This window comes from Suricata suricatta, chromosome 12 (genome assembly GCF_006229205.1).
Source record: "Suricata suricatta isolate VVHF042 chromosome 12, meerkat_22Aug2017_6uvM2_HiC, whole genome shotgun sequence".
Taxonomy (NCBI): Eukaryota; Metazoa; Chordata; class Mammalia; order Carnivora; family Herpestidae; genus Suricata; species Suricata suricatta.
In genome coordinates this window covers 92,437,664-92,461,820 of record NC_043711.1, presented here as the reverse complement: position 1 = coordinate 92,461,820, position 24,157 = coordinate 92,437,664, and the positions used below count along the sequence as shown (strand labels likewise).

Here is a 24,157-nt window from a genome sequence, read left to right as displayed (position 1 = left end):
AAGGCAAGGATGATGCTGAACTGGGGAATGTTCCAGAAAGAGCAAGGTTACAGCACCAAATTAAGACTTCACTCTTGGACATGTTAACATTAAAATGTCTACTAGAAATGCAAGTGCACTTGTCAAGGGGACAGTTGGATCTCTGAGTCTGTCAAGAGCACAATCAGGGTCAGAGATTTAACTTTGGAAGTCATCAGCAGAGAGAAGGAACATACAGCTCGAGGCTGGATGAAATCAACAAGAGAGTGAGTTTTGAGAGAAAAGAGTTGGACTAGGCAATCTCTTCATGTTGGGGGCAGCAGACCCCTGCCCACAAGTGTCACAACCTGACCAGGGGACAGCACAACTCCGCGAGGTTTTCATGCCCAGTTCAACTCCACCTACTAATTAATGCCAACTATGTATAAGACAGTATGCTTGGCACTGTTGAGGACACAGAAATGAGAAGTTCAATCCAACACACATCTATTAGGCACTACTTTATTCTGGGCACTGCAGGGGATGTAGAGATAAATAATTGAATTAAATCCACAAATGTTTATTAGCACCCATTATGTGCAAGGCCTCCAGTGTACTTGGCTCCGTCGGGGTTGCAAAGATGAGTCACCTAACTTAGCAAACATTTATTAGCACCTACTTTATATATAGCCCCAAGGGGGTAGAAAAATAATCAGTTGCTTTCAATTCAATAAACATGTATTAGTGCCTACTGTGTACATGGCAACTCTGCTCGGTATGTGGGGATGCAAAGACACTCCCCCTGACCTCAAAGTGGCATCAGATCAGTTTCATCGCTGGGGCCAAATCTGGTCAATTGGCAGTGACTGTAGGATTGTGTCGAGGAGTCTGAGGCCTCATTCAAACGCAGGAGAAAATGCCGCAATCGATTCGTGATGTCTGCTGTGAGCAAAGGCAAGAGAATGGGGTGGCTTGTCTGGTATAGGATTGGCCTTGTTGGACCCTGAAATTGGGGCTCAGTGGACTGTGGAAATGGGCAGGGTCTCTGCCATTGCTGGCTTGTCCATGTTTTCCAGTTCCTCTGTGAGCGGCATCTTTAAGAAGTGGGAAAAGGCTGTTTTGTAGTGCAGTCCGCACTTCTTGGGACATTTACTAAATAACAGCTGTCAGCCAGCACCGCTTTCACAGAGCGATTTTCCTTTATTCTCGCAGTCCTGGGGAATAAGCAGGGCAGGTATCACTGTCCCCTTTTAACCAATGAGGACATAAACACAGAGAGCGATAGAGTAACTCGCCTGAGTTTCCAGAGTAGGGCGCTGGAGCTGGAACCAGACTCGGAACCTGGAAGCAAAACCCAAGCCACTTGCCTCAGCCTGTGTGGGAAACAGACATGCACAGGGACTTGGCAGCTTGCAAGCAGCACTTTCACGCCCCTGATCTCACTTCACTCCCCCAGGAGCTCTCAGGTCAGGTGTTGATATGCCCATTTCAAAGCTGAAGAAACCGAGGCTCTGGAGGGAAAGGAGACTAAATTGAAAGAACACACTATCTGACTGCTGAATCCTGAGTTTGGCGGGGGGGGGGGGTTGTGTCAGGGAGGAAAAGCAGGAGTCAGTGTGTTCCCCAAGGGTCTCATTTGGGGAGGGCAGCAGCAAGCTGGGAGCCTCCGATTGTCCTGTCTGCAGCCAGAGAGAGTGTAGCTCAGCAGCCCTCGGGCCCAAGCCAGGAATCAATCGCTGGCCTCTGCAGAGACAACTTCTAAAGATGTTTTTAATTAAAGTCCAGGAAGATCTATATGTGCAATATCTCCTTGCCTAGCAACGGCACTGGCTCTCACCACCCAGGATCCCAAGATCAGGGGTGGGGGGAACAGGACAGGAGAGAATTTGGGCCGGGAGAGGTGGCGGAGAGGAGCTCAGGCCCTGGCCCTCAGGAGTCAGCCCCATGACCCAGGGAACCTGGGCAGTGAAGAGGTATTCCATGCCTTTCTTTGTCGTTTCCATCAACAAATTATTCAACAAACACGAGCACCATCTCTAGGCCAGGCTCTGTGCAAAAGCAACGAAGCCACCATCCTGGCACACAGTGGGTGCTCTGTAGATGTTAGATGACTAAATGAAACTGAATTATAAGCAAAAAAAAAAAAAAGTTTGCTTTCTGCAACAGGCAGAGGGGTGCTATCAAAGACACTTACAATGTCTCTGACCCAAACAAACAAAACCAGACTACTTACTAGAGGGTCCCGTTAAATGTGGAAAAGACAGAAGAGAATAAGTGTCTCAAACTGGGATGGAGGAGACTCCTTTCTCTCAGGGGGACAGATTAGACCCCCACAAATATTCAAGGGTTGCCTTCATGAGCGAGTCCATGGCTGGGATCGATGAGGAGACAGTGCCGCGGAGGTCACTGGTGACCTGGAGAAGTGCGTTTGCAACATTGGGCAGCCTCATCCAATGGAGCCAAAATGGCTACCGCTCTGTGTCCCCCCTCCCACTCCCTCCCACTCTCCTCCTGCTTAATATGTATCGCTGCTTGTCTCTGTTTCTATATAAGTCTACTTTCTGACTTTATCTCTGCGTTTCTACTTCTTTCTGTCACATTCTGTGTTCCACTTTCTCCCTCTCCCTGCCTCTCTGATGCTCATCTCTCTGTCTCTGTCCTGATTTCTCCCCATATGTCTGAGTATCTGTTTTCCCACTTTCTCCCTGCCCATCTCTCTGAATCTCTGCCCCTCTAATCTGTCTCTCTGTCTCTAACCTGCTTTTTTGCTCCACCTCTCAGTGCCACCCTCTGGGTCCCTTGTCTCTGGGCCTGCCTCCTATGCCTCTATCCTGACCTCCCCCTCCCCTGCAGCCACATTGCTGCATCTCCAGCATATCATTAGGCTGCCCTGGCTGGGCGGGCGGAAGCAGTGGAGGCCAGCCCAGTGAGCCAGCGTTATAAGTGATGATCAAAGAGGGAGTTGGGAGGGAGAGTATGAGAAGGGGTTTGTTTCCCGTGTAATCTGAACGTTCTCAGGGACTCGACAAGTGGTTTTTAATTTTTAATAGAAAGCATTCCGCACAGTTCTGGCAGCAGCAGGGGGTGGGACTCATTTTTTATAAATGTTTGAGAAGCTAAATGTGAGCTGAGGGTTTCCCCAGGCCCAGCAGGGCAGCAAAGGGAGGTAGGGAAGAGGCAGGATGGTAATAATTACAAACATCTTCATAATAATGACACTTGGTCACCTCGTTTGAGGACTCTGTTCTTTTCCAAAGTGCTTCATCTCTTTCATCTCATTAAAGGGCCTCCCTCACCCAGGGAGGCTGGAAGGAGGAGGTGTTATCTCCAGTTTACAGAAGGGGAACTGAGGCCCAGTAGGCTGACTTTTCCCACAGCCACACAGCTGAGGAGTCCGCGGGGATGACTTCTTTAAAGTCCCCTCCACACAGCACCACCTCCTCCCTGAGCCAACTGGGATTCCTCCTGGGAGCTCCAGAGCCCAAGTTTTGGCATCAGTTTTACCTCCCAGATAGCCAAGTTTAAGGGACAAGATTCGACTTCATGACAGACCATGTCAGAGGCACCCAGATAAACCAGAGATGAAAAGTGGCCATGCCCCCTCCCTCCTGATAATGGTGTCCAGGCATCTCCAGGCCAAGGACAGAGCCCCAGAGACCTTCTGACCTTACAGAGAGAGGAGAGAGGAGAGAGGAATAAATGACTTAGTGCTGCTACATGTTCAGCTTTAGCAGCCATGTAAATTCATCATCTCGAGTCCTCAGAGCATCCCTGAGAGGCAGATGGGCCCCTCTAGATTAAAGGTGAGGAAAGAGGTCAAACAGGGAGAAAGACTTGACCAAGGGCACACAGATTGAGGAAGTGGTGGGATTTGAACCCAAGATTCATTGGTGCCCAAGCCCACCAAGTCTCATCTCTTTGCAGGAGAGTCTGAAGTCTCATGCTGATTTTGCCTGGGAGGAGCACTGAGTGGCATTTGTCATCCTTGCTTGTTCCTTCTGGGTTTTGGTCTCAGTACAGGCACAATGAGTCCAGGAGGGTGACATGCTGGCTCCACAGACCTGGGTTTGAATCTTTCCCTACCACTTACTAATGATAGAACCTTGGAAGAGTCATTGAGCCTTTGTTCAATGACTCAGTTTCCTCACCAGTTCAATCAGGGGTTTAGTTTAGGGCCTCAGTTCTTGGCCTGAGTGCACTTTAGAATCACTGCGGGAGCTTTAAAAAATATCCTTGCCTTGTTCCACCCCAGGAGAGCCCTACTGAATTGGTCTGAGGTGGGGCTCAGCATCAGTTTTATTTTAAAGCTCCTAAGAGATTCTAATGTGCAGCCAGGTTGAGAAACACGTTTCTGTGCTCTCCAAGGACCAGCTTTTCCACATCTAACATTCCACATGGAACTCTAAGCTCTGAGATCCTGTTTACCCAAGAATCATTTGGGCACTCCTTCCTAGCCAGCCTGGATGTAGGCCCTTAACCCCACGTAGCTCAACAGCTGGCTGGCATAAGCACCACGGACAGCAACCAGCGCACCCTAGCCAATCCCAGTCCTGATTCTGCAAGTCTGAGCTTAAACCAGCTGTTGGGTAGGAAAAATCTTGAAGGCAGCTCATTGCTTTCCCCCCTCCCTCTCCTTTCTCTGACCCTCCCCTCTTTTACTTGCCTGTCTACTTCTTCTCCTATTGACCACCTACTTTAGAAGGCCAGACACATGTGAGTTTTGATATCAGATCGGCCTGGGTTTGAATCCTGCCTCTTGATAAGTAAACTTGGCCAGGCACTGTCCTCGGTCCTGAACATGGGAATCTATTTGAGTTCTCACAATGATCCTGAGAGTTTGAGAGTAATACTACAAATGAGGAAATTGAGGCACAAAGGGCTTCATTATTTTACTCAGCCTCATTTCCTCATCTCTAAAGTGGAATCTTAATAGAGCTTACTTCAAGCTTATTTTGCATATTCCATGAGATAATTTACATAAATGGCTTAGCATAGTATCTAGCACAAAGTAAGTATTCAATAAATGTAATCTATTATTATCAAATAATGATATATAATAATGGGTTTCATTATCATTTATTATTAATTCACATTTTCATCCTTCCCTGAACATAGCAGTTTCCTCATCTGTAAAATGGGAACGATGCAGGATTTGTTGTACTGTCTTTGTTTCTTCAGCTCACAATAGACAAATATTGATTTTCTGTTTTGTGAGCCAGTTGATAGCTTGAAATTGGCCCTGGTGAGAGTATTTACACCATGGAAACCAACAAACACTACAAAGCAGGGCATTCTTCCCCATCCATCTACCCCTTGGAGCCGATGGTTAAACATTTACCAACACACCACACCCTAGAGTTTGCCTGAGAACTAAAGGAAGGATTGGACATGATGGCCATTATAAAACACAAACTGCTGAATGTAGGGGGGATGACTCCGAGGTGGCCTTAAAGCAGCCACAGGCCTGGCATTCTTTTATCTGGCCATTCTGGGCTGCTGCTGACTTGTGAAGAAAGTAGGAGGGGGTCTGGAGCCAGGGGAGCCAGTGGTGAATCACTGACCCTTCACCATCCCCACGTGTCGGCATTAACTGTAATGGCTGCAATAAAGAATCCCGGATTGGGGAAATGATTCCATCATCCCCACAGGAGTCCCTGGGATGCAGCCAGGGAGACAGAGAAAGAGAGAGAGAGAGAGAGAGAGAGAGAATGAGAAAGAGAGAGAGGGATCAACCATGTCCCTGGGGAGTCACTCAGCCTGACATTGTGCCTTGTCCAAGGGTGGGGGGAACAGGCAGAGGGGAATGACAGGGAGACCCTCTCTCATAACAGTTACAGAAGCTACTGTTTATTGAACACCCACCATGAGCCTGAAGCTTTATGTATCTTCTCCCGTTTCAGTATGTCTGTGAGGGAGGCATGATTGTACTATTGTATACTGGCATGGTTTGCCTCCCGAGACAACAACCACCTGCATTTACCGAGTGCTTGGCAAGGGCCAGGCACTGTCCTCGGTGCTGAACATGGAAATTTATTTGAATTCTCAAAACAATCCCAGCGGTTTGGTAGTACTATCATCCTCATTACACAAATGAGAAAACTGAGGCACAAAAGGATTTGTGACATGTTCAAGGTCAAACTGCTAATAAGTGGCAGAGTCATCACTGATCATGACTCAGTACGCTGGGCCACTATGCCCAGAGCCATTCTGCCTGTGTTAACTCTGCCACCCAGGAGTGCTTCAGTCTCAGAGAGTCCTGGGTTCAAATCACACCACTTCCTCTCTCTGTGCTCGTGGTCAAGTCTTTTTACCTGTGTGACCTGTTTCTTCAGCTATAACCTAGAGGGGGCCCACTCTGCCTCTCAGAAATACTAGGAGGATTAGAGATGATGGATTTAAGTGGCTGGTGAAGCTGGACATGTAGTGGGTGCTCAATAGGAATTTATTCCTTTCTCCTCTCTCTGTATAATAGGAGGCACCTGGGGTCATGTCCTTGGCCTTAAGCAGGAGACCCTAGGCACCAAGCATCAAGAGGGAAGAGTCTTGCTCAGATCCTTTCCCTAGCTTCTCTGGGCAACCCTGACATGGTTGACATGGAGCTGGAGCTGCCAAAAAGAGGCGCATTGCAGGGCTGGTGTAGGAGGCTCAGGCTGGGAGGGGGGACACGGAGAGGAAAATGAGAAATGCAAAAGAGTGAAAAATAAATACATGTGTCTGTCTGGAATGATGGAGGGCCCCAGGCTGGAGGCGGGAGAGGCGGGCAGTGGGCTGGGCTTAGCAGAATTGCTGCAGTAGCACTTCCAGAGCCTCACTCATTAGCTGAGCAGTGAATGGGCCTCACCTCCCTGCATGCCGCCCTGCTAGAGAGTCCAATCCCGACCGCAGGAGGGCCCCACCCAGAACCTCACCATCCCCTCATAGCAGGGCACTCAGAAGACGGCATCTGCTTGAAGTGAGGTCTGAGTCTCATCTGCTTGGGTCATATCCAAGCCCCCAAGACTCCCTCTTGGGTCTTCCACTTCACCCTCTGTTTTCTGGAAAGGTCCAGGTGGCCCAGAAGGCTTTCCCTGCATCTCCATCCAACCCCTCCCCCACCCTACCCTCACCCCCATCCTGTCCAGCCTCACGTCCCAAGCCCTGATTTCGTCAAATTGAACATGATGTCAAATTAGAGCCATCTCTGGGACAGGCCGAGAGAAGCTCCCGGTTTAATGAGGCAGCGTCTAAAATCAATAACTTAATTGCCGCTGTTTGATGGACTTTTATCCAATTTATACTCTCCCCAGCAGCCTACGTGCAGAGCGTGTGGAGCATGTAGAGAAGTGTGTGTGTGTGTGTGTGTGTGTGTGTGTGTGTGTGTGTGTGTATTTCTGGGGGAGGGGACTATCTGGGCACCTAGGGGGAGGGGCGAGGAGGGCAGGAGGGCCCACAGCCAACTACTTCCAAAGGGAAGGCTGGGCCCTGCCATCCTCCTGCCCCAGATCCAAATGACACTGGCCTCTGAGCCCCAGTGAACTTGGTTATCCTGGGCTGCCCCAACTGTCATCAGGCTGGAGGGGGGGGTGAAGGGAGGAGGGAGGAAAGAAACAGAATTCCCTCGAGAAATCAGGAGGGGCTGGAGTGGGTAGAGAGACCCCTGCTTTGGGAGTCAGGTGTCTGGTTTCCAGTCCTCGTGCTCACTCTGACCCTATGACCTTAACTGGTGAAGATGACCATTGGCACCACCCACTGAGAGACTGAGCCTAGTCTGCCCTGAGAGTTTAAAATGCATTCCCTCACTTCAAGAACCAAGGACTACCCCCCATTTCCTGAGGAGACAGATTCAGAGGGGCTGCCTTCCCTTGCCAGAGTCCTACAGCTGGGAGCCACTAAAGGGAGATTTGAATCCTGCTCTGATTCCATGGCCGTGCTTGTGCCACAGGAAGGCCCCAGATCAAGAAGCGAGTTGGAAGTCGGTGTGGGGTTACGGACTGAGGGGACTAGCTTCCCTGGGGTGGGGAGGACAGGCACAGTGGCCCCAGGTGACCCCCGTCTCGCTTGGTCCCCTGGGCCCAGGCACGTCGGTGATGCAGGTGATGGCCTCGGATGCGGATGACCCCACTTACGGCAGCAGCGCTCGGCTGGTGTACAGCGTGCTGGAGGGCGAGCACCACTTCACCGTGGACCCCAAGACCGGTGAGGGGCGGGGCCGGGCCAGGGGGCGGGGCCTGGGCAGGACCGGAGGAGGGGCGCGGCAGGGGCGGGGCCAGAGGGTGGTCCGAGGTCTGGGATTAGCCTTCTAACCAGACAGCGCAGAGGGTGGGACCCGAGCAGGAGGCGACTTGCTGGTTCCAGGGCTGCAGAGAGGAAAGGGCGGCCAGACGGAAAGAGGAAAGTGCTGAGGAACAGAAAAGAATAGGCCGGGGGGCCGTCTGCAAGACTGGCAGAGAAACAAAAATGCAGGATGCGGCCACATGGGGCGCCCTGAAAGGACTTCAGAGGTCCGAACTTGTCCTTGGTGCCAAACAGAGGCTAGTGTGCCTGCAGCCCTTAGGGGGTCGTTCGTGGGCGTAGTTTGAGGGAGTCAGCTGGTGAAGGGTGTCTTTTCAGCAATTGCGAAAGCTCCGTTCAAAGGGCAGTTGTTACGAATCTGTTGGGAGGACCCCGTTAGAGAAGAATGGCTTCTTGGCTTCTTTTCCCTCCCTCAACACCACCAAACACAGTCCCCGCTTCCTTCATCTGAGGTTAGAACCTGATGACGTCTCTGAGGGGCCTTGCCAGAGTGACAGGGAGGAGACTGAGGCTCAGACAAGAGAAGTGTTGTGCTGAGGTCACACCCCGGGGCGTGGCTGCTGACGCCCATCGGTGTTCTCCAGGTGCCTGCGGGGGGAGGGGCAGGGCAGGAGTGAAGGCGGGAGGCGAGACGTCACGGCACACGGAATGTTTGTCTGATGGCATCTTGGGGCTCCCAGGCCGGTGGGGGCTGGGGCACATGCATGAGCAAGGTTCTGGAAGGCGGTAGCCGGGGATCCCCAAAGGCTAAGGAAGTGTGGTCCTGAATGGGATTCAGAGACGGGCGTTCTAGGCAGAGGGCATGGTGCAGGCAAGGAACTAGGAGGGAGAGAACAACCTGAGGCATGAGGGGAATTGTAAGCAACTCAGGACCGGGGAAGCAGGCGGGCTGAGATGTGATGTGGGCTGGCTGGCAGGGGGTCCGCCTGGGCCCAGGATAAGCCAGGCTCAAGACCTTGGATTTTATTCTAAGGGTAATGCGGGAGGGTGTATGTATGTGATGAATCTGGGTTTTGGGTTTTTGTTTGTGTGTTTGTTTTGTTGGGGTCAGAGGTTGAGGATTCCAGGCTATGAGCACAGTTATAATTGTATTTACACTTAGTATCATTGTCATTTTTTTCTCCTTGCAAAAGTAATACATTTTAGGAAACACTCAAACATTTAAAATGTTTTAAAAAATCCTACACTCATCTCCAGTAATTGCAGCCCCCACAGGTAGCCACTTGGTGTATATATCCTATGAGATTTTGGACTCATTCACTTGGAAAATATTGGTTTTGTTTGTTTTTATTTTTTTTCATTTTTTTTACATTTATTTATTATTGAGAGACCGAGACAGAGCACGAACGGGGGAGGGGCAGAGAGAGAAAGAGACACAGAATCGGAAGCAGGCTCCAGGCTCTGAGCTAACAGTCAGCACAGAACCCAACGCGGGACCTGAACCCTCGAACATTGAGATCATGACCTGAGCCGAAGCCAGATGCTCAACCAATTGAGCCACCCAGGCACCCCAAATATTAAGTTTTTTAAAAATAGATTATACATTTCAAGGTTTAAAATTCAAAAAGTAGTCCAAACGGATATTTGTGGAAATTCTTCACCCCTTCCAGTCCCCCAGCCACCCCGTCTGTGTCCCCAAGGCAACCAATATAATTTTCTTGGATATCTTTCCAGAGCTATTGTACGCATGTACAAGAAAATAGGTACATGTATTTGTTTTATTTTTTCACACAAATGGTAGCTATAAACACACACTATCCACACTGCTTGCCTTCGTCACTTAACAATACATCTTGAAGATTATTCTATATCAGTCCGTAAAGAGCTTCCTCATTCTTTTATTTAACAGCTGTTGTGGATACACTAAAATTTATTTCACCAGTCCCCTACTGATGGACACTTACGCTGTTTCCAATCTTTTGCTACAACGAACAATGCTACAGTGAATAACCTCATACATATATCATTTTGTGCTTGTGTGAGTATATCTGCAGGATAATTTTCGGGAAGTGGGAAAGCTGGGTCAAAGAGCACATGCATTTGGAATCTGGATAGATAATGCTGAAATGTACCAGATTACACTCCCGAGAGCCACATAGGAAGGCGCCTGTTTCTCCTCCTCCTCACCCACACTCTGGGTTCATTGATGACTTTTAGGCAGGGAAGTGACATGCTCAGGTTTTCATTTTAACAAGATCCCTCGGGCTGCTCTCTCGATAGCATGGCTCAGAGGTAGGAATTGTATTCAGGGAGACTCAGTAGCCTAGGGTGCCCAGCAGAGAGCCCCAAAGGACAAACACAAAGGCCTGCACCTCTTCTCAGCCCCCATCCCAGCTCCTTAACCTGCTCTATCTAGTTAGGGAGCCAGAGATGACACAGGATTGGTGGTGAGGGTTAGTTGAGATGCTGAGGAGGGAGAATGAGGGATGACAGTGAGATCCTGCCAAGGGCAAACCTTGGGGACCTGGATGAATGCAGGGGACTAGATTGAGGGAAGAATCTGGGGGTTCTCAAATTTGGGTTATGGGATGGGAAAGGGCCCCATCTACAGAAACTGAAGGAGGAATGTAGATCAAGAAAACTAGGAGCAGAAGAATGAGTGAATGTGCCCTGGGATCTGGTGCAGAGCTAATTAATTCCATTTGAACCATAGTGGCTTTAAGATGAGCAAAGGGGAGGAAAGAAACATTTAGAACGTCTAAGAGACCGTCTGAAATATGAGCCCAGAGCTCTCTGAATAGCTCGGGCTCTTTAAGCTTTGGTTTCCCATGCACACAAGAGGGATAATAAATTCCCATCTCACACGATTATTGTGAGGGTCCAACAGGAGAGTTCCTTCATTCATTCAACAACTCTTTATTGAGTGCCTGTTGAGTGCCTGGCTCTGTTCTAGGCTCTAAGTATATGGCAGGAGGCAAATCTAAGACCCCACCCTCGCGGAGCTTTCATCCAAGTAGGGAATAGGGACAGTAAGCATATCCATGTGTAACAGAACGTCGGGCAGCAACAAGTGCTAGGAAGACACAGAAAGCAGGGAAAGGGGATAGACTTAGCTGAAGACAGGCCTTCCTGGGGAGGTGACGTCGGGCAGAGATGTGAGGGTATGAGCCCCTCGGTATCTAGGAGGGAGTGCGCAGGCCAAGGGAACAGCAAACGAATGAAGTGCTCTGCACCGTATCTGGTACCTGCCCGTGAACCAACGGGCTGCTGCTGCTGCTGCAGCCCTCAGTCAGCCCCACGAGGGAGCCCTTAGAGGTGATCCCCTTTCAGAAAGGGAGGAAGAGACAGGACGTGGAAAGAAGGGAGGGGCCGAGACCGAGTCTGGGAGGTGGCAAGGGTGAGCAGATAGATGGTGGACCAGACTCCAAGACAGTGAGGAGGACAGCCAGGTTCTAAGCAAGAGCATCCCCTCTTGCGGAGTCGGGAGGAGGGTGGCGAGTGGGAGGCCGTGGAGCCTAGGAGATGGGGCAGGAACAGCTCCCACGAAGCTGGCAAGTGGGCACCAGGCAAGGAGGGCGGAGAAACACACATGAGGTCCCTGTCCTAGGGTCCTCGACTTTCTCAGTCTGAGAAGGTCTTTGCTGACATTCCCCAGGAAGGCCCAGATTCCCCGCCCCTGCCCCACCCCCCCTGCCCACCCTTGCCTTTGGCCCCACTGCAGGAGCCGTCCTGGTGCCATTCCCAGCCCCAGCTCCATTTCCCCAGCCAGGAATATTCCGCTGATGCGGGTCTATATTTAGCAGCTGCTGCGAGGTACAGTCTGTTCTCGCTGTGCAGATAGCAGGAGCAGAGCCGGAACGGGCCCTGAGAGGAAGGTGTGAGGGAAAGGAGGAGGCGGGGTGCCATGAGGCCGAGTGCCAGAGGAGGAATTAACTTGTGTGTTTTAAAGGCCAGGCCTGCCAGCAAGCCCCCCCGCAGGGGCCACTGGGATGGCATTTGCGGGCTAATGAGGCATCACTCGGGCTCCAGGGCCCCTTCTGCAGGATTTGGAGGGGACAGCAGGGGTGTCGCGGACAACAGCTGGAACTGGGGGTGGTGGGTGAGGACAAGGCTGCAGGGAGCTGAGGCCAGGTTCTAATTCCCAGCCCCGCCCACCCCCACCACCCCTGCAGGAATAGCAAGACTCGAGCTCTCTGCTGAAAATTCTCAACTGGGGCCAGACATGCCTGTTTTCCTGGATGAATGAAACAGCCCTTGGCTGAGCACCTTCTAAGTGCCAGGTCCCGGGGTCAGGATGCTAAACTAGTCTGGTTTCTGCCCCCACGGGGCTTTTGTACCAACAGAGAAGCCAGAAACCAACAGACAAGGACACCCGGACGGTGAGAGGGGAGACAGAGGGTCTGTGGCAGGAGGGCAGGCAGTCCAGATGTTTATTGAGCACTTACTATCCAGACCCAATAGGCCAGATGATGAACAAGGCCAGTATGAATCTCTGCCCTCGTGGAATGTATTAATTGGGTCCCCAAATCCAGGGCTTGAAGAGTGGGGGGATCATCAAGGCAGCCCCAAAGTGTGAGACCTGCCACTGGAAAATTTGTCTCATTTAATTGTAGCCCCATTTTATAGAATAGGAAGCTGAGGCTCAGAGGGACTCAAGCACTTGCTCATGGTCAAATAGCATGTAAATGGTAGAAAGAAGACTTGAACCAGTCTGTCCCTCCTTTTCGTATTGCCTCATATCTGACTCCCTGGCCCCTACGCGTAGTAGGTCCTCAGTAAGTAGGTCTAATAAGTGAGTTAATGAAGGAATTTGCAGAGCCAGAAGGTTTCAAGAATGACTGCATGGGCTGCTCTGGGAATCCCTCCCCCCCCCCCCCCGCCAGGAGCTGGGTGGGGGAAAGGCCCCAGCCTCCAGCAGCAGAAGGCAATAAGTGGGGAGCAGAACATAGCAGGCAACAAAATACACCATCAATTCCTCCCACCACTCTAGATAGAGTGACTTTGCCACAGCTCCTCTCAAGAGGTGAAGTCTTGGGCGCCTGGGTGGCTCAGTCAGTTAGGCATTCGGCTTTGGCTCAGGTCATGATCTCACAGTTCCTGCATCAGGCTCTGTGCTGACAGCTAGCTCAGAGCCTGGAGTCTGCTTCAGATTCTGTATCTTCCTCTCTCTCTGACCCCCCACTGCTCGCACTGTCTGTCTCTATATCTCAAAAATAAATTGGAAAAAAAAAATTTAAAAATTAAAAAAAAAAAGAGGTGAAGTCTTGAGGGGTACCTGGCTGGCTGAGTCTATAGAGCTTGAGACCCTTGATCTCCGAGTCATGAGTTTGAGCCCCTCGTTGGGTGTGGAGCTTACTTAAGAAGGAAAAAAAGAGGTGGAGTCTTGAATCTGGGAGCAGAGACGATGTTCCACCAAGTCCCAGATTAGACCTTAAGAGACGTTGTGGCCTTCACTCTTCCTCTCCCAAGACCACCATATAAGGACGCTAGCCCAGCCTGTAGAGACAGGAGGAGCCCCAGCTGACAGCCAGGACCGACTGCCAGATGTATGCATGGGGCCACAGTGGGCCTTCCGGGCAGCTGATGGGCCTCCTGGGAACCACAGCGGCATGAGTGAGCCCAGCAGAGGGACGGACCCGGGAACGTGATTTCTCCATTAGCGATCTACGGGAGATTACAGACCGCCCCCAAAACACAGTGACTTAAAACAGCAACAATTTATTATTTGTCAGAATTCTGTGGGTTGGCTGGGCAGTTCTTCTGCTGGGGTCACTCGTGTGGCGACAGTCAGCTGGCCAGTCAGCTCAGACAGCTAGCGTGGCTGGGCCCCTCCCTCCTCGAGGCCTTTCCTCCTGGGCTTTTTTCCCAGCACAGTGGTCTTGGGGTTCCAAAAGGGCAGGCCCCAGCACACAAGGGCTTGTCGAGCCTCTGCTCTTGTTACACTGGCTGATGTCCCGTTGGCCAAAGCAAGTTGCGGGGCCAAGGCCAGAGTCAGCCCCAGGGCTGGGACCTGATCATCTACACGCCTTCATGATCAGTTTCCAAGTGAAAAGCGTGTAGTGTCCCCACGTCCTCTGGAGCTACACGTGGCAGGGATAGCAGAGACCTCAGCCAGAGCCCCACCTCCAGCCCCCCTCATGAGCTTTTGGAGCACAAGCTCACAGATGCACAGTGGCTCCAAATCCCAATACCCCTCTACGTTCAGTGAGGTCCTGGGTGCAAAGCGGATGCACACGGCTTTGCTGGTCAGCCCCCCTCCAGGCCCTCCTGACTGGTGCCCTTGGGAGCCCCTGTCTCTGGCCTGGTGGCTACCCCACTATCAGTCTGTCTGATTGCTCTCTCCTTTCCTCCCTCCCATCGCTTTTCTTCACCCCTTCCCAGCCTTGAGTCTTTCTGTTGTCTGTCTCTGTCGTTCTCTGCCTTTCTTTCCCCCCTCTGTTCTTTCCCTCCCTGTTCCTCTCTCTCCAGGCCTCTGGCTTTCTGTTCCTCTCTCTCTCTCTGTGTCCTCCTAAGTGTGCATTTCTCTCTGCTTGACCACACCCCTCTGTCCTTCTCTCTTTCTGGGCCCTTTAGTCTCCCTCACTGTCTGTTTCGTCTCCACCCCCCCCCACCCCTCACTGCCTCTCACTAGGTTCCTCTCCGTCTCTCTTCCCCAGGCCTCCATGTTGTGTCTCTTTTCTCTCGTCCTTTGCTCTTTCCCTCCTTCCAGGCCCCCAAGGCAGACGACACTGGTGGGCTCACCCTCCCAGTCCAGTCCCTGCTATCTGGGACTAGAAAGCCCTGCCCTCAGGACCAGAAGGGCGCCCTGCTCACAGACCCAGTGTTGGGGCACAGCACCTGGGGACAGGTCAAGGAGGGCCTGCTCGGACCAGAACTGGGGTTGGTGGGGGGCGTCCTGCTAACTGGCATCTAGTGGGTAGAGTTATGCCCCCCAAAACGGTCACAGTGGCAGGGTTGAGAATTCCCATTCTTCAGGGCGGTATTGTATCTGTCCCATTTTACAGATGAGGAGGTTCAGGGGAAGGGATTTGCTCAAGAGCACATAGCCAAAAAATGGCAGATCTGGGATTTATCCCAAGTTCAGCTGCTTCTAAGACTCTTGCGTCCTTGGGAAGACCATTCTCAGTAAAAGAGGGGTCAGCAGGGAGTCTATTGAGGGGCCTCAGAGGCTGCCAGTGGAGGGTCTGTGCGGCTCTTAATTAGATAGACGACACATTTTCCGTATCTCCAGTGATCCCACAAAAGCAGGGTCACCTCGTAGCTGCCTTCCCCCTGGCCTCCCCAGACACACACACACACACACACACACACACACACACACACACACACACACTGCCACCTCTTCCCTTGTTCTGTTGCCTTTATTGGAGTCTGGGGGCTGTTTGGGGACATCAGGAGTCGGAGATTGGATTTTATGGGCTGCATCGCGGGGCCGCTGGTGCATGACTCCACCTGGCGCTCAGGCCCTGGGCACCACCTGTCACCACCTGGTACTCGGCAGGTTGGAGTGAGTGACGGGGGAGGCTCTCAATGCCTCATCGACTCTCCCCTCCACCTTGGTCTCCCACTGGCAGGGAGACAAGGAGCGTGGCCTTCCGCTCGGCAGAATTAGTCTTGCGGTCACCCCCATTCCTGCCGCCCCTCTTGCATTGACAGCTTGAAGCGTCATCTGATCAGTGATCAGCCAGTGCCTGGACAGAGAATCTAGGGCTGGGCCAGGGCACAGGGACCCCAGTTCTGACTCCATCGTGGGGGGAGGGGTGTGGAAATAAGAGTGTACACTTGTAGCTGTGAGTGTGCATGTGTGTGGGTGTGTCTGTGATCACGTGTATGTTCTGTAAATACCATATACGCGTGTGAGATGTACCTAGTGTATGTACCCAGGTGAGTGTGACTCCCAGTTGTGCACGCGTGGGAGTGGGGTCCGGCTCACTTAACACGCACCAAGCTGCTGGTCCTTGCCTGGCGCTGGTGAGTGCCGCGGACAGATGAAAGAGCACATCTGTTTGAGCAGGTGTGAGTGTGAGTTATCTGTGTGAGCACATCTGCATGAACGCATGGGTGAGTGTGCCCTAGCGCGTGTGCTGGCCACTGAGCCTGCATCTGTTCTGTTGCCTGTGCTGTGTCTTCTGCGCTCCCCTCCCGACCTTGCCCAAACCTGCCCGTGGTGGGGTCTCTGTATCAGCCACCAGCACGTTGCGGGGGTGGGGGGGGCATCCGTGGCCTCACTTTCACTCACCCACAGGCGTGATCCGGACAGCTGTGCCCGACCTTGACCGCGAGAGCCAGGAGCGCTACGAGGTGGTGATCCAGGCCACAGACATGGCAGGCCAGCTGGGCGGCCTCTCTGGCTCCACCACTGTCACCATTGTGGTCACCGATGTGAATGACAATCCACCCCGCTTCCCACAGAGTGAGTGAGGCCCTCCCGGGGGAGGTGGTCACATCTGCTCCTGTCTGGGAGACCCCCCCCAGCACCCCTCCCCTCAGGGTGAGGGGACCGTGGGGGTCCGTTCTTCCTTCCAGGCAACCAACCAACCACATGACCTCATGCTTCCCCTTCGGCTTCAGCCAGAAGGAGGACTTGAATCTGCCTGTCTGTCCACCCAAGTCACCCCTTTACCCCCAGTGCCCCTCCAATCATGCTTCTTGTGGAGAAATCCTCAGGGTCGTCTGGTTCCCTACACAGCCACCTAACGGAGCTACCTTCCCTCCCCTCCCCTTGCTTCCTGCCGAGGGTGAGTCCCATCCGCCCACCTGCTCTAGCCCCTCGATGATTCCCACTTATTCCATGTGCTCTGCCAGAGACCCAGGTCTGCGAAGGGTAGGCCTGGTGGGCAGACACGGGGATATAGGCTGAGGCTCAGCCAGACCCAGGCCAAGGTCCATCCACGTTGCATGGAGCTGAGGTCTGGAGTGACAGGTCTGTCCCCACAATGAGTCCAGAGGTCAGGATCCTGTGCTCCTGAATTAGGGGGGCTTTCCACTCTCCTGGCACAACAGGGGATGGGAGGGTGGTGCTCTGGCCGAGCCCCCCACCTCCCCGTCGGCCCAGCCCACCCCTCTGTCCAGGCTTGGGCCTCGAGGCTCGCTGGGGAAGCCGCCAAAGCTGGCAGAGACTAAATGCCGCGGGGAGCCAGGCTGATCCCTATCGGGGAGTCATTACTTGAGGTCTGCTGCTCTCACATTAGGCCCGCCACAGGGGACTGACCCCCGCGAGATAAGGGAATCCAATCCCTTAGCTGAGAGCACAGCAGCGTTGGGGCCTAGCGCCTCAGCCCAGACTCAGAGCGGGGTGGGCAGAGAGAGCCATCTGCATCTGTACCCAGGGAGCCAGGTGCGGAAATGGGCCCGCCCACTCCCCCGCCCCTGCCCAGCCGCACTGCCGAGAGGGGCGCTTTGAGGCCACGTGTGGATGGGAGGGGCCCGCCCAGTCTTGTGCCCAGTTGTGCAGGGCTTTGAGCTGGAGACAGTGGGGCAGAACGGAGGAGAGGGACCCGGGGCCCCAGGAAGACTCTTGTCTAGTCATTCATTTATTCACTCTTTCTTTATTTTGAACATTTCTTTATCATGTGCTATGCACCCAAACAGAAGGGTGTAAAATATAAATGTCCTGTTTGGCAAATAATTCTAAAGCAGACACTCCCGCAGCCCCAGTAAAGACCCCCCAGAAGCCTCCATGTGCTTCTCCTGATCTAAGTCACCCCACACCCCCCTCCTCCAGAGTTACCCACAGTCTGTGAGTGCCACCTCTTTGCTCTAGAGTCACTTGACCTATATATGCCTTACCTAACACCTTAAGTTCACCTGCTTTTCTTAACCTTCTATAAACAGAATCCTACCATATAATCTGTCTTGCTTTTTTCCCCCTCTCTTAAAATATGTTTATGAAATAGTACTTTAGGCTTGTGGCTATAATGTATTCATTTTCATTGCTGTACTGGGTTCCATCCTGTGCCTATTCTTTCATGATGGTCATTTGGTTTGTTTCCAATTTGAGGCGGTTTTATACTGCTCCCTACATTGTTGCACCTTGCTGATCATCTCCCAGTCCCGTTTTGCACACATCTCTCTAGTGTGTACACAGAGGAATAGAATAACTGCCTCAGGGGTTCTCCTCACCTTCAGCTTCACTAAATAAAGCCAAACTGTTCCCCCCATGAAAAAGGCATGCGTCCATTGTAGGACACCGTCACCAACACTTGCTATGGTCAGACTCTTGAATTTGGGTGAACCCGGTGTGCGTAGACCAGTAACTCCTGCTCTTTTTCATTCATTCACTCCCTAGTCACTCACACATTTCATTTATGTGACAGTTTGGTGTTCTGCCAGGCTTCGAGAATGCCTGACAAATAAGAGATGTGGTTCTTGCCTTCCAAGAGCTCACACCCCAGACAGAGGAGAGAGAGAGCAGGAAGCAGAAAGGGAGAGGGAAATGCAGGAAGCCTTACAAAATGGGAAGAGCTTGGTGGCCCTGGAGGAGGAGCAGAGCCTGGAGGTCAGTCTGAGAAGGCTCCCTGGAGGAAGGAACATTCAGTAAGACTAAAGGAAGGATAAGAATTGGGGAGGGCATGACAGAAAGGAAAATAGAGGGAATGCCAGAGATGAGGCAGTCTAAGCACCTCAAGCAGGCCGAAGCTGGGTTCGGGGAGAGGGAGGCTGAGGCAGAGAGTCAGCAGGGGCCAGGCAGCAAGCGTCCCGTGGCGCAGGCCAAAGGTCTTGGACAGCTTCACCTCAGGGCAGCGGGAGCTATGGAAGGGATTCGAGCAGGGGAGTGGCACAGTCAGCCTGTTGCAGAAAGAGCCCCACGCCAGCTGTCATGTGAGAATGAATCAGAGGCAGTCACTTCACACAAGCGGTGTCCAGGCCCGGGGACTCCAAGAGGCACATCCCCAGCTCCACGGCCCATGCTTCACCTGCACTGGCCCATCATTTAGCAGACCACCCTTCTCTCAGCCTCAACTCCAAGAGGAGAGCGGGGTACTGTTTGTGTCCCATCTGACCTCATTTCTTCTTGTTTCTCCTCTGCTTCTCCTCTAGCCACAATGGCCATCTTGCCATTCTTCGCACATGCCAGGCATTCCGCTCACCCCAGGGCCTTTGCACCTGCTGTTCCCTCTGTCTGAAATGCTCTTTCCCAAATATCTGTTTGGCTTACTCTCTCACCTCCCTCAGACTTTTGCAAAAATGTCATCTTCCCAGTGAGGGCTTCCTGGATTACCCTATTTAAAACTCCACACACACCCTCATCGGTATTCTCTGTTCCCCTTCACCTACTTTATTTTTCTCCAAAGCACCTATCACCATTTGATATACTGCATGTTTTACTGGTGTGATTATTTGTGTCTTTCTTTTCCTGTTAAGGGGAAAGCACTGAAGGCTGGGATTTGGCTCTGTTTGCTTATTGCCATACTTCCAGTGCCTAGAACTGCATCTGAGATGTTATAGATGCTTAATTAGTAAATATGTGGAGAGGAAGGAATCAAAGTCCTTAACACCAGCAGCAACAGAAAAACCAGCACGAAGCCCCACTATTGTAATACAGTTTGTTCCGTGTATTGAGTAACTCCTACATGCCAGGCTCTGCACTAAGCACTTTCCATGCCTCCTCATCTGAGTTCATCGGGATAATGGCAGTGCTGTTAGGAAGGCACTATTATTATTCCCATTGCACAGGTGAGAAAAGCAAGGCTCAGGATTACACAGCAGGGCTGACTCCAGAGCCTGGGCCTTCATCCGTGTGCCTCGGTGCCCCTGGTGGGCAGATGGGAAACTGAAGCCCCCAGATCTGCAGGCACCTTCCCTAACCAATCGCAAATGGAGCCAGGGTCACAATGAGGACCCTCGGCTTTGCACTGCCTGCTCGGGAGCCCCTTGCAGACACTGTCCTCCCTGGAGCCCATCTGGAACCCCCTCTCTTGACTCCTGAAGCTGGTAGAAGTCAGGGTTGGGGCTGCCCACCCCCATCCCTGTTCACAGCTGTGTCTCCTACAGAAATGTACCAGTTCAGTATTCAGGAGTCGGCCCCCATCGGCACGGCTGTGGGACGAGTGAAGGCCGAGGACTCAGACGTGGGCGAGAACACGGACATGACGTACCACCTCAAGGAGGAAAGCGGCAGTGGCGGCCATGTGTTCAAGGTCACCACGGACAGCGACACTCAGGAGGCCATCATTGTAGTGCAGAAGGTGTGTCCCGGGGAGGGACAGGGGAGGCAGACCCACGGTGGCCCGGGTCCAGGTGGCCTCAGAGCAGCCAGACAGCCCACCCCACTCCACTCCCGAGATGAGTTCGCTCCAGAGACCCAGGACCAGCCTGGGGAAGCAGGGATGGGATCGGTCCCATTTTTCAAATGAGAAAATGAGGCCCAGACAGGGTACGTGACTTGTGCAGGTTTGCACAGCTAGTTACGAGAACCAGGATTCAATTCTCAGGTTTCCCTCTGAAGAGACCTCAGTCAGCCGGCCCATGTTTGCAAGTGAGGAAACAGAGGCTCAGAGAGGTGGAAGGGCTGGCCCAAGACCACACCAGGAAGGGGCAGAGTCAGGATTTGAACCCAGGTCTAGTGACTCCAAGCTCTTTCCTTCCTGAATCTAACAGCTCTCCTCCCCTACTGACTAGCCCAGGAACCAGAAGCTAAACAGGAACAAACTCATCGATCCCTCGGGGAAGGGGATGGAAGTCAAATTAGAAGCAAAAATCCATCTTCCAGGACTTGGTTGTGGGCTTAGTGACACAGGGCTATGCAGGCACACCCACACCCACATGCCCCAGGGTCTAAATCTCCCGCTGTGGCCTTCCTACGGGCCAGGATGGGACACCCACTCCCTACCCTCGTCTAGCTAAGCTCCTCTCCCGTTCAGCCAGATTCTGTCTCCCTGTCAGCCTGGACCTGCCTGCTGGGACCCAAAGCAACATCTGACCCCCCCACCCCTCTCCCCTCCCAGTTTTCACTCAGTGAGCACATAATGACCTGCTCTCAACCTGGCCTCCAGGGTTTGAAAAGAGAAGATTCCCAGTGTCTTCAAGTGACTTCCCATAAGATTCAAATATAACAGCTATTACTTATAATAATAAAGCATATACTATATGCTAGGCACTCTGCAACTGCGTTTCACGTATTAACTTACTCCATCCCTACAACAACCCTCTGAGGTACTATTATTGCTTGTTTTGTAGATGAGAAACTGAGGCCACGGAAATTCAATAATTTGCATCCAAGGTCATGTATCTTGCAGAGCAGGGCTATGAGCCCAGGTAGTCGGGCTCCAGAATCCATCCTTTTAAAAAAATAATTTTTCAAGATGTTTTTATTTATTCTGGGGGAGGGAGGGGCAGAGAGAGAGGGAGACACAGAAGCCAAAGCAGGCTCCCTGCTGTGAGATCCTGACTGAGCCATCCTGACGCCCCACCCCACCCTTTTGTTTAACGTTTATTTATGTATCTGAGAGGGAGGCAGGTGCAGAGAGAGAGGGAGAGAGAGAACATTCTCTCAGTTCTGTACTGGCAGCGCAGAGCTCCAGGTGGGGCTCAGTCTCACAACCTGGTAAGGTCAGCACCTGAGCCGAAATCAGGAGTGGGACGCTTAACCGACTGAGCCACCCAGGCATTCCCAGGATCTACCCTTTTAAGCTTTTTATGGCTTTCAGTCTTCTGAGCTCCATTTGTCCTCACCGGAGGATGAGCCCATTTCACAGATGGCCCAGCATCGTAGAGCAGCAGAGTCCGGTCCTGAGTCCAGCCCCTGCATTCACTCTCATCCCCAGGCCCCTCCTCACCCCCCACCCCCTTTTTGGCCCCTCCCACCTGCTCCAGCAGTGGCGCCTGGAGACGTCTCTGTGGAGTCACACTGGCTTGGGGAGTCTAGCCCAGGCCTGATTGATGGCCTGGGTCCAGAGCCCATCGCTCACTCACAGGCCCAGCTCCCGCCTGCCTCCCTGCATCGTGATTTCCCAGGCAACGGGACTGAGGAAGGAGGTGGCCTTTTTTGCTGCTGCAGAAGGTGGGGGGCGGGAGGTTCGGAGAGAAACAGAGGGTCTCTACCCCACTGCGCACAGGGCAGGCCTCTAGGAAGGTTACCCTTGCCACTCGATGGTTCCCCCCACACCCTGGGCTCCACCACGGCTATTTCCCTTCCCTGTAAGGCGTTGTCATTAGAAGCCTGGAGCCAACACACAGCCCTGGAGCCCATTCATCAGAAGGTTACCCATTAGCACTCCCTGATGAGAAGCAAGGCTCAGCGTGGGTTTAGCCAGATTTCCAAGGAAAGCTCTAAGGCAGCCAGGCTTATCAGGCTCAACTCACATTAGTTGCTGCGGCCAACATACCACACCGGGAAATGGCTCTTTAACCCTCACAGCTGAGGCCCAGAGAGGCTAAATAGATTCCCCACGGACACACAGCAGAGCCAGTGTGCTGCCCTCTCCCGTGGGTAAGGGCCCGGACCTGGGAGCTGCGCTGGCCTGGGTTTGAATCCTGCCTCTGCCAGTGACTATGTGACCTTGGGCTAAGTTACAGAACCTTCTGGGCTTCAACAGCCTCCTGTGTAAAATGAGATAATCACAATACAAGCCTCGTAGGGATGTTGTAAAATTAGATGAGTTCGTGTATTTAAACACTGGTACCTAATGAGTGCTTCTGAATTAATAAATGAATCAAATGCCCCAACATTCTGTGCTGGGAGGCGGGAAGTCCAGGGCGCGTGCCCTTTAGCCCTGATGGGCTGCGTGTCCCTAGGCAAGACTGTCTCCTGCCGTCTCACCTGCAACCAGGGTAGGTTGGTCTGGGTCTCCAACCGCAGGATCCTCGGTGCAGCGCTTTACTCCGGGTCCGCAGTAGAGTCAACAAAACCTTGCCCCCCCCCCGCTTACTTCCACTTCCAATCGGGGTCCCCAGCACAGTCAACGTGACCCAGGGCCAGCCCCGCCCCCTCTGGGCCCCCTCCCTTACCTCCCCTTCCAAGGCGGACCCACTCACCTGTCCTCGGCTCCCTCCCCGCAGCGCCTGGACTTCGAGTCCCAGCCCGTGCACACTGTGGTCCTGGAGGCCCTCAACAAGTTCGTGGACCCCCGCTTCGCCGACTTGGGCACGTTCCGCGACCAGGCGATCGTGCGCGTGGCCGTGACCGACGTGGACGAGCCCCCCGAGTTCCGGCCGCCCTCCGGCCTCCTGGAGGTGCAGGAGGACGCGCAGGTGGGCTCCCTGGTCGGCGTGGTGACGGCGCGGGACCCCGACGCCGCCAACCGGCCCGTCCGGTGAGACCCCCGCCCGGGGCCACGCCTGCTGCCTGCTATCCCGCCACCGCCCTGCGGACTGACTGCGGGCACAGGGGGAGGGGTGGGGGAAGAAGGGGGGATGCACACAGAGATGCAGTTCAGAGACCAAGGAAACTGACGTGAGAACAGTCACAGAGGGGCAAGGGACTCAGGACAAGGAGGGAGACCCAAGGGCTCAGCCCCTCTCCTCTCTGTCCACACTGGCTCCCTCGGTGCGCCCAGCCTATGCATCCACATGCCTATGACCCCCGATTCCACACTCTTGCCCACCCTGCCATCTGGGCAGCTCCCCTTGGCTCCCCTAGCCACCCCAAATGCAACCGTGCTCAGCTCCAGGTCTCTCCACCAAAAGAAAACAAAAACAAACACGTAAACATCCTTCCAGTTGTCCAGATCAAAAATATTGGAGACCCGCTGGCCCCTCTCACACCTCCCTCCAGTCCATCAGCAACTCCACCAGCCCCGCTTTAGCAGCCTATCCAGAATCTGACCACCTCTCTCCACCTCTGCTGCTACCCCCGGGTCCCGGCCACCATTTTCTCCTACCCCACTCCCCTCTGGTCTCCCTGCTCCTGCCCCGCCCCTCTTTCATTTCAACCAGAACTGGCCCAGGGGCCTGCCTATCCTACCCAAACAGAAATCAGAGCAAGGCCCTCCTCTGCTCAGAGCGCCCCCCCCCCCCCCCCCCCCCCCCCCCCCCCCCCCCCCCCCCC

General features: G+C 53.2%; 1 protein-coding gene across 1 annotated transcript in view; it reads left to right on the top strand.

The window, feature by feature from the left end:
- Positions 1-24,157, top strand: part of CDH22 (cadherin 22) — a 124,377-nt gene that overhangs the window by 70,187 nt on the left and 30,033 nt on the right. The window contains exons 10-13 of the mRNA XM_029917960.1: positions 8,014-8,133; positions 16,415-16,582; positions 20,164-20,357; positions 23,170-23,423. Coding sequence (XP_029773820.1) covers positions 8,014-8,133; positions 16,415-16,582; positions 20,164-20,357; positions 23,170-23,423 — 736 coding nt within the window. The remainder of the gene's footprint in view (positions 1-8,013; positions 8,134-16,414; positions 16,583-20,163; positions 20,358-23,169; positions 23,424-24,157) is intronic.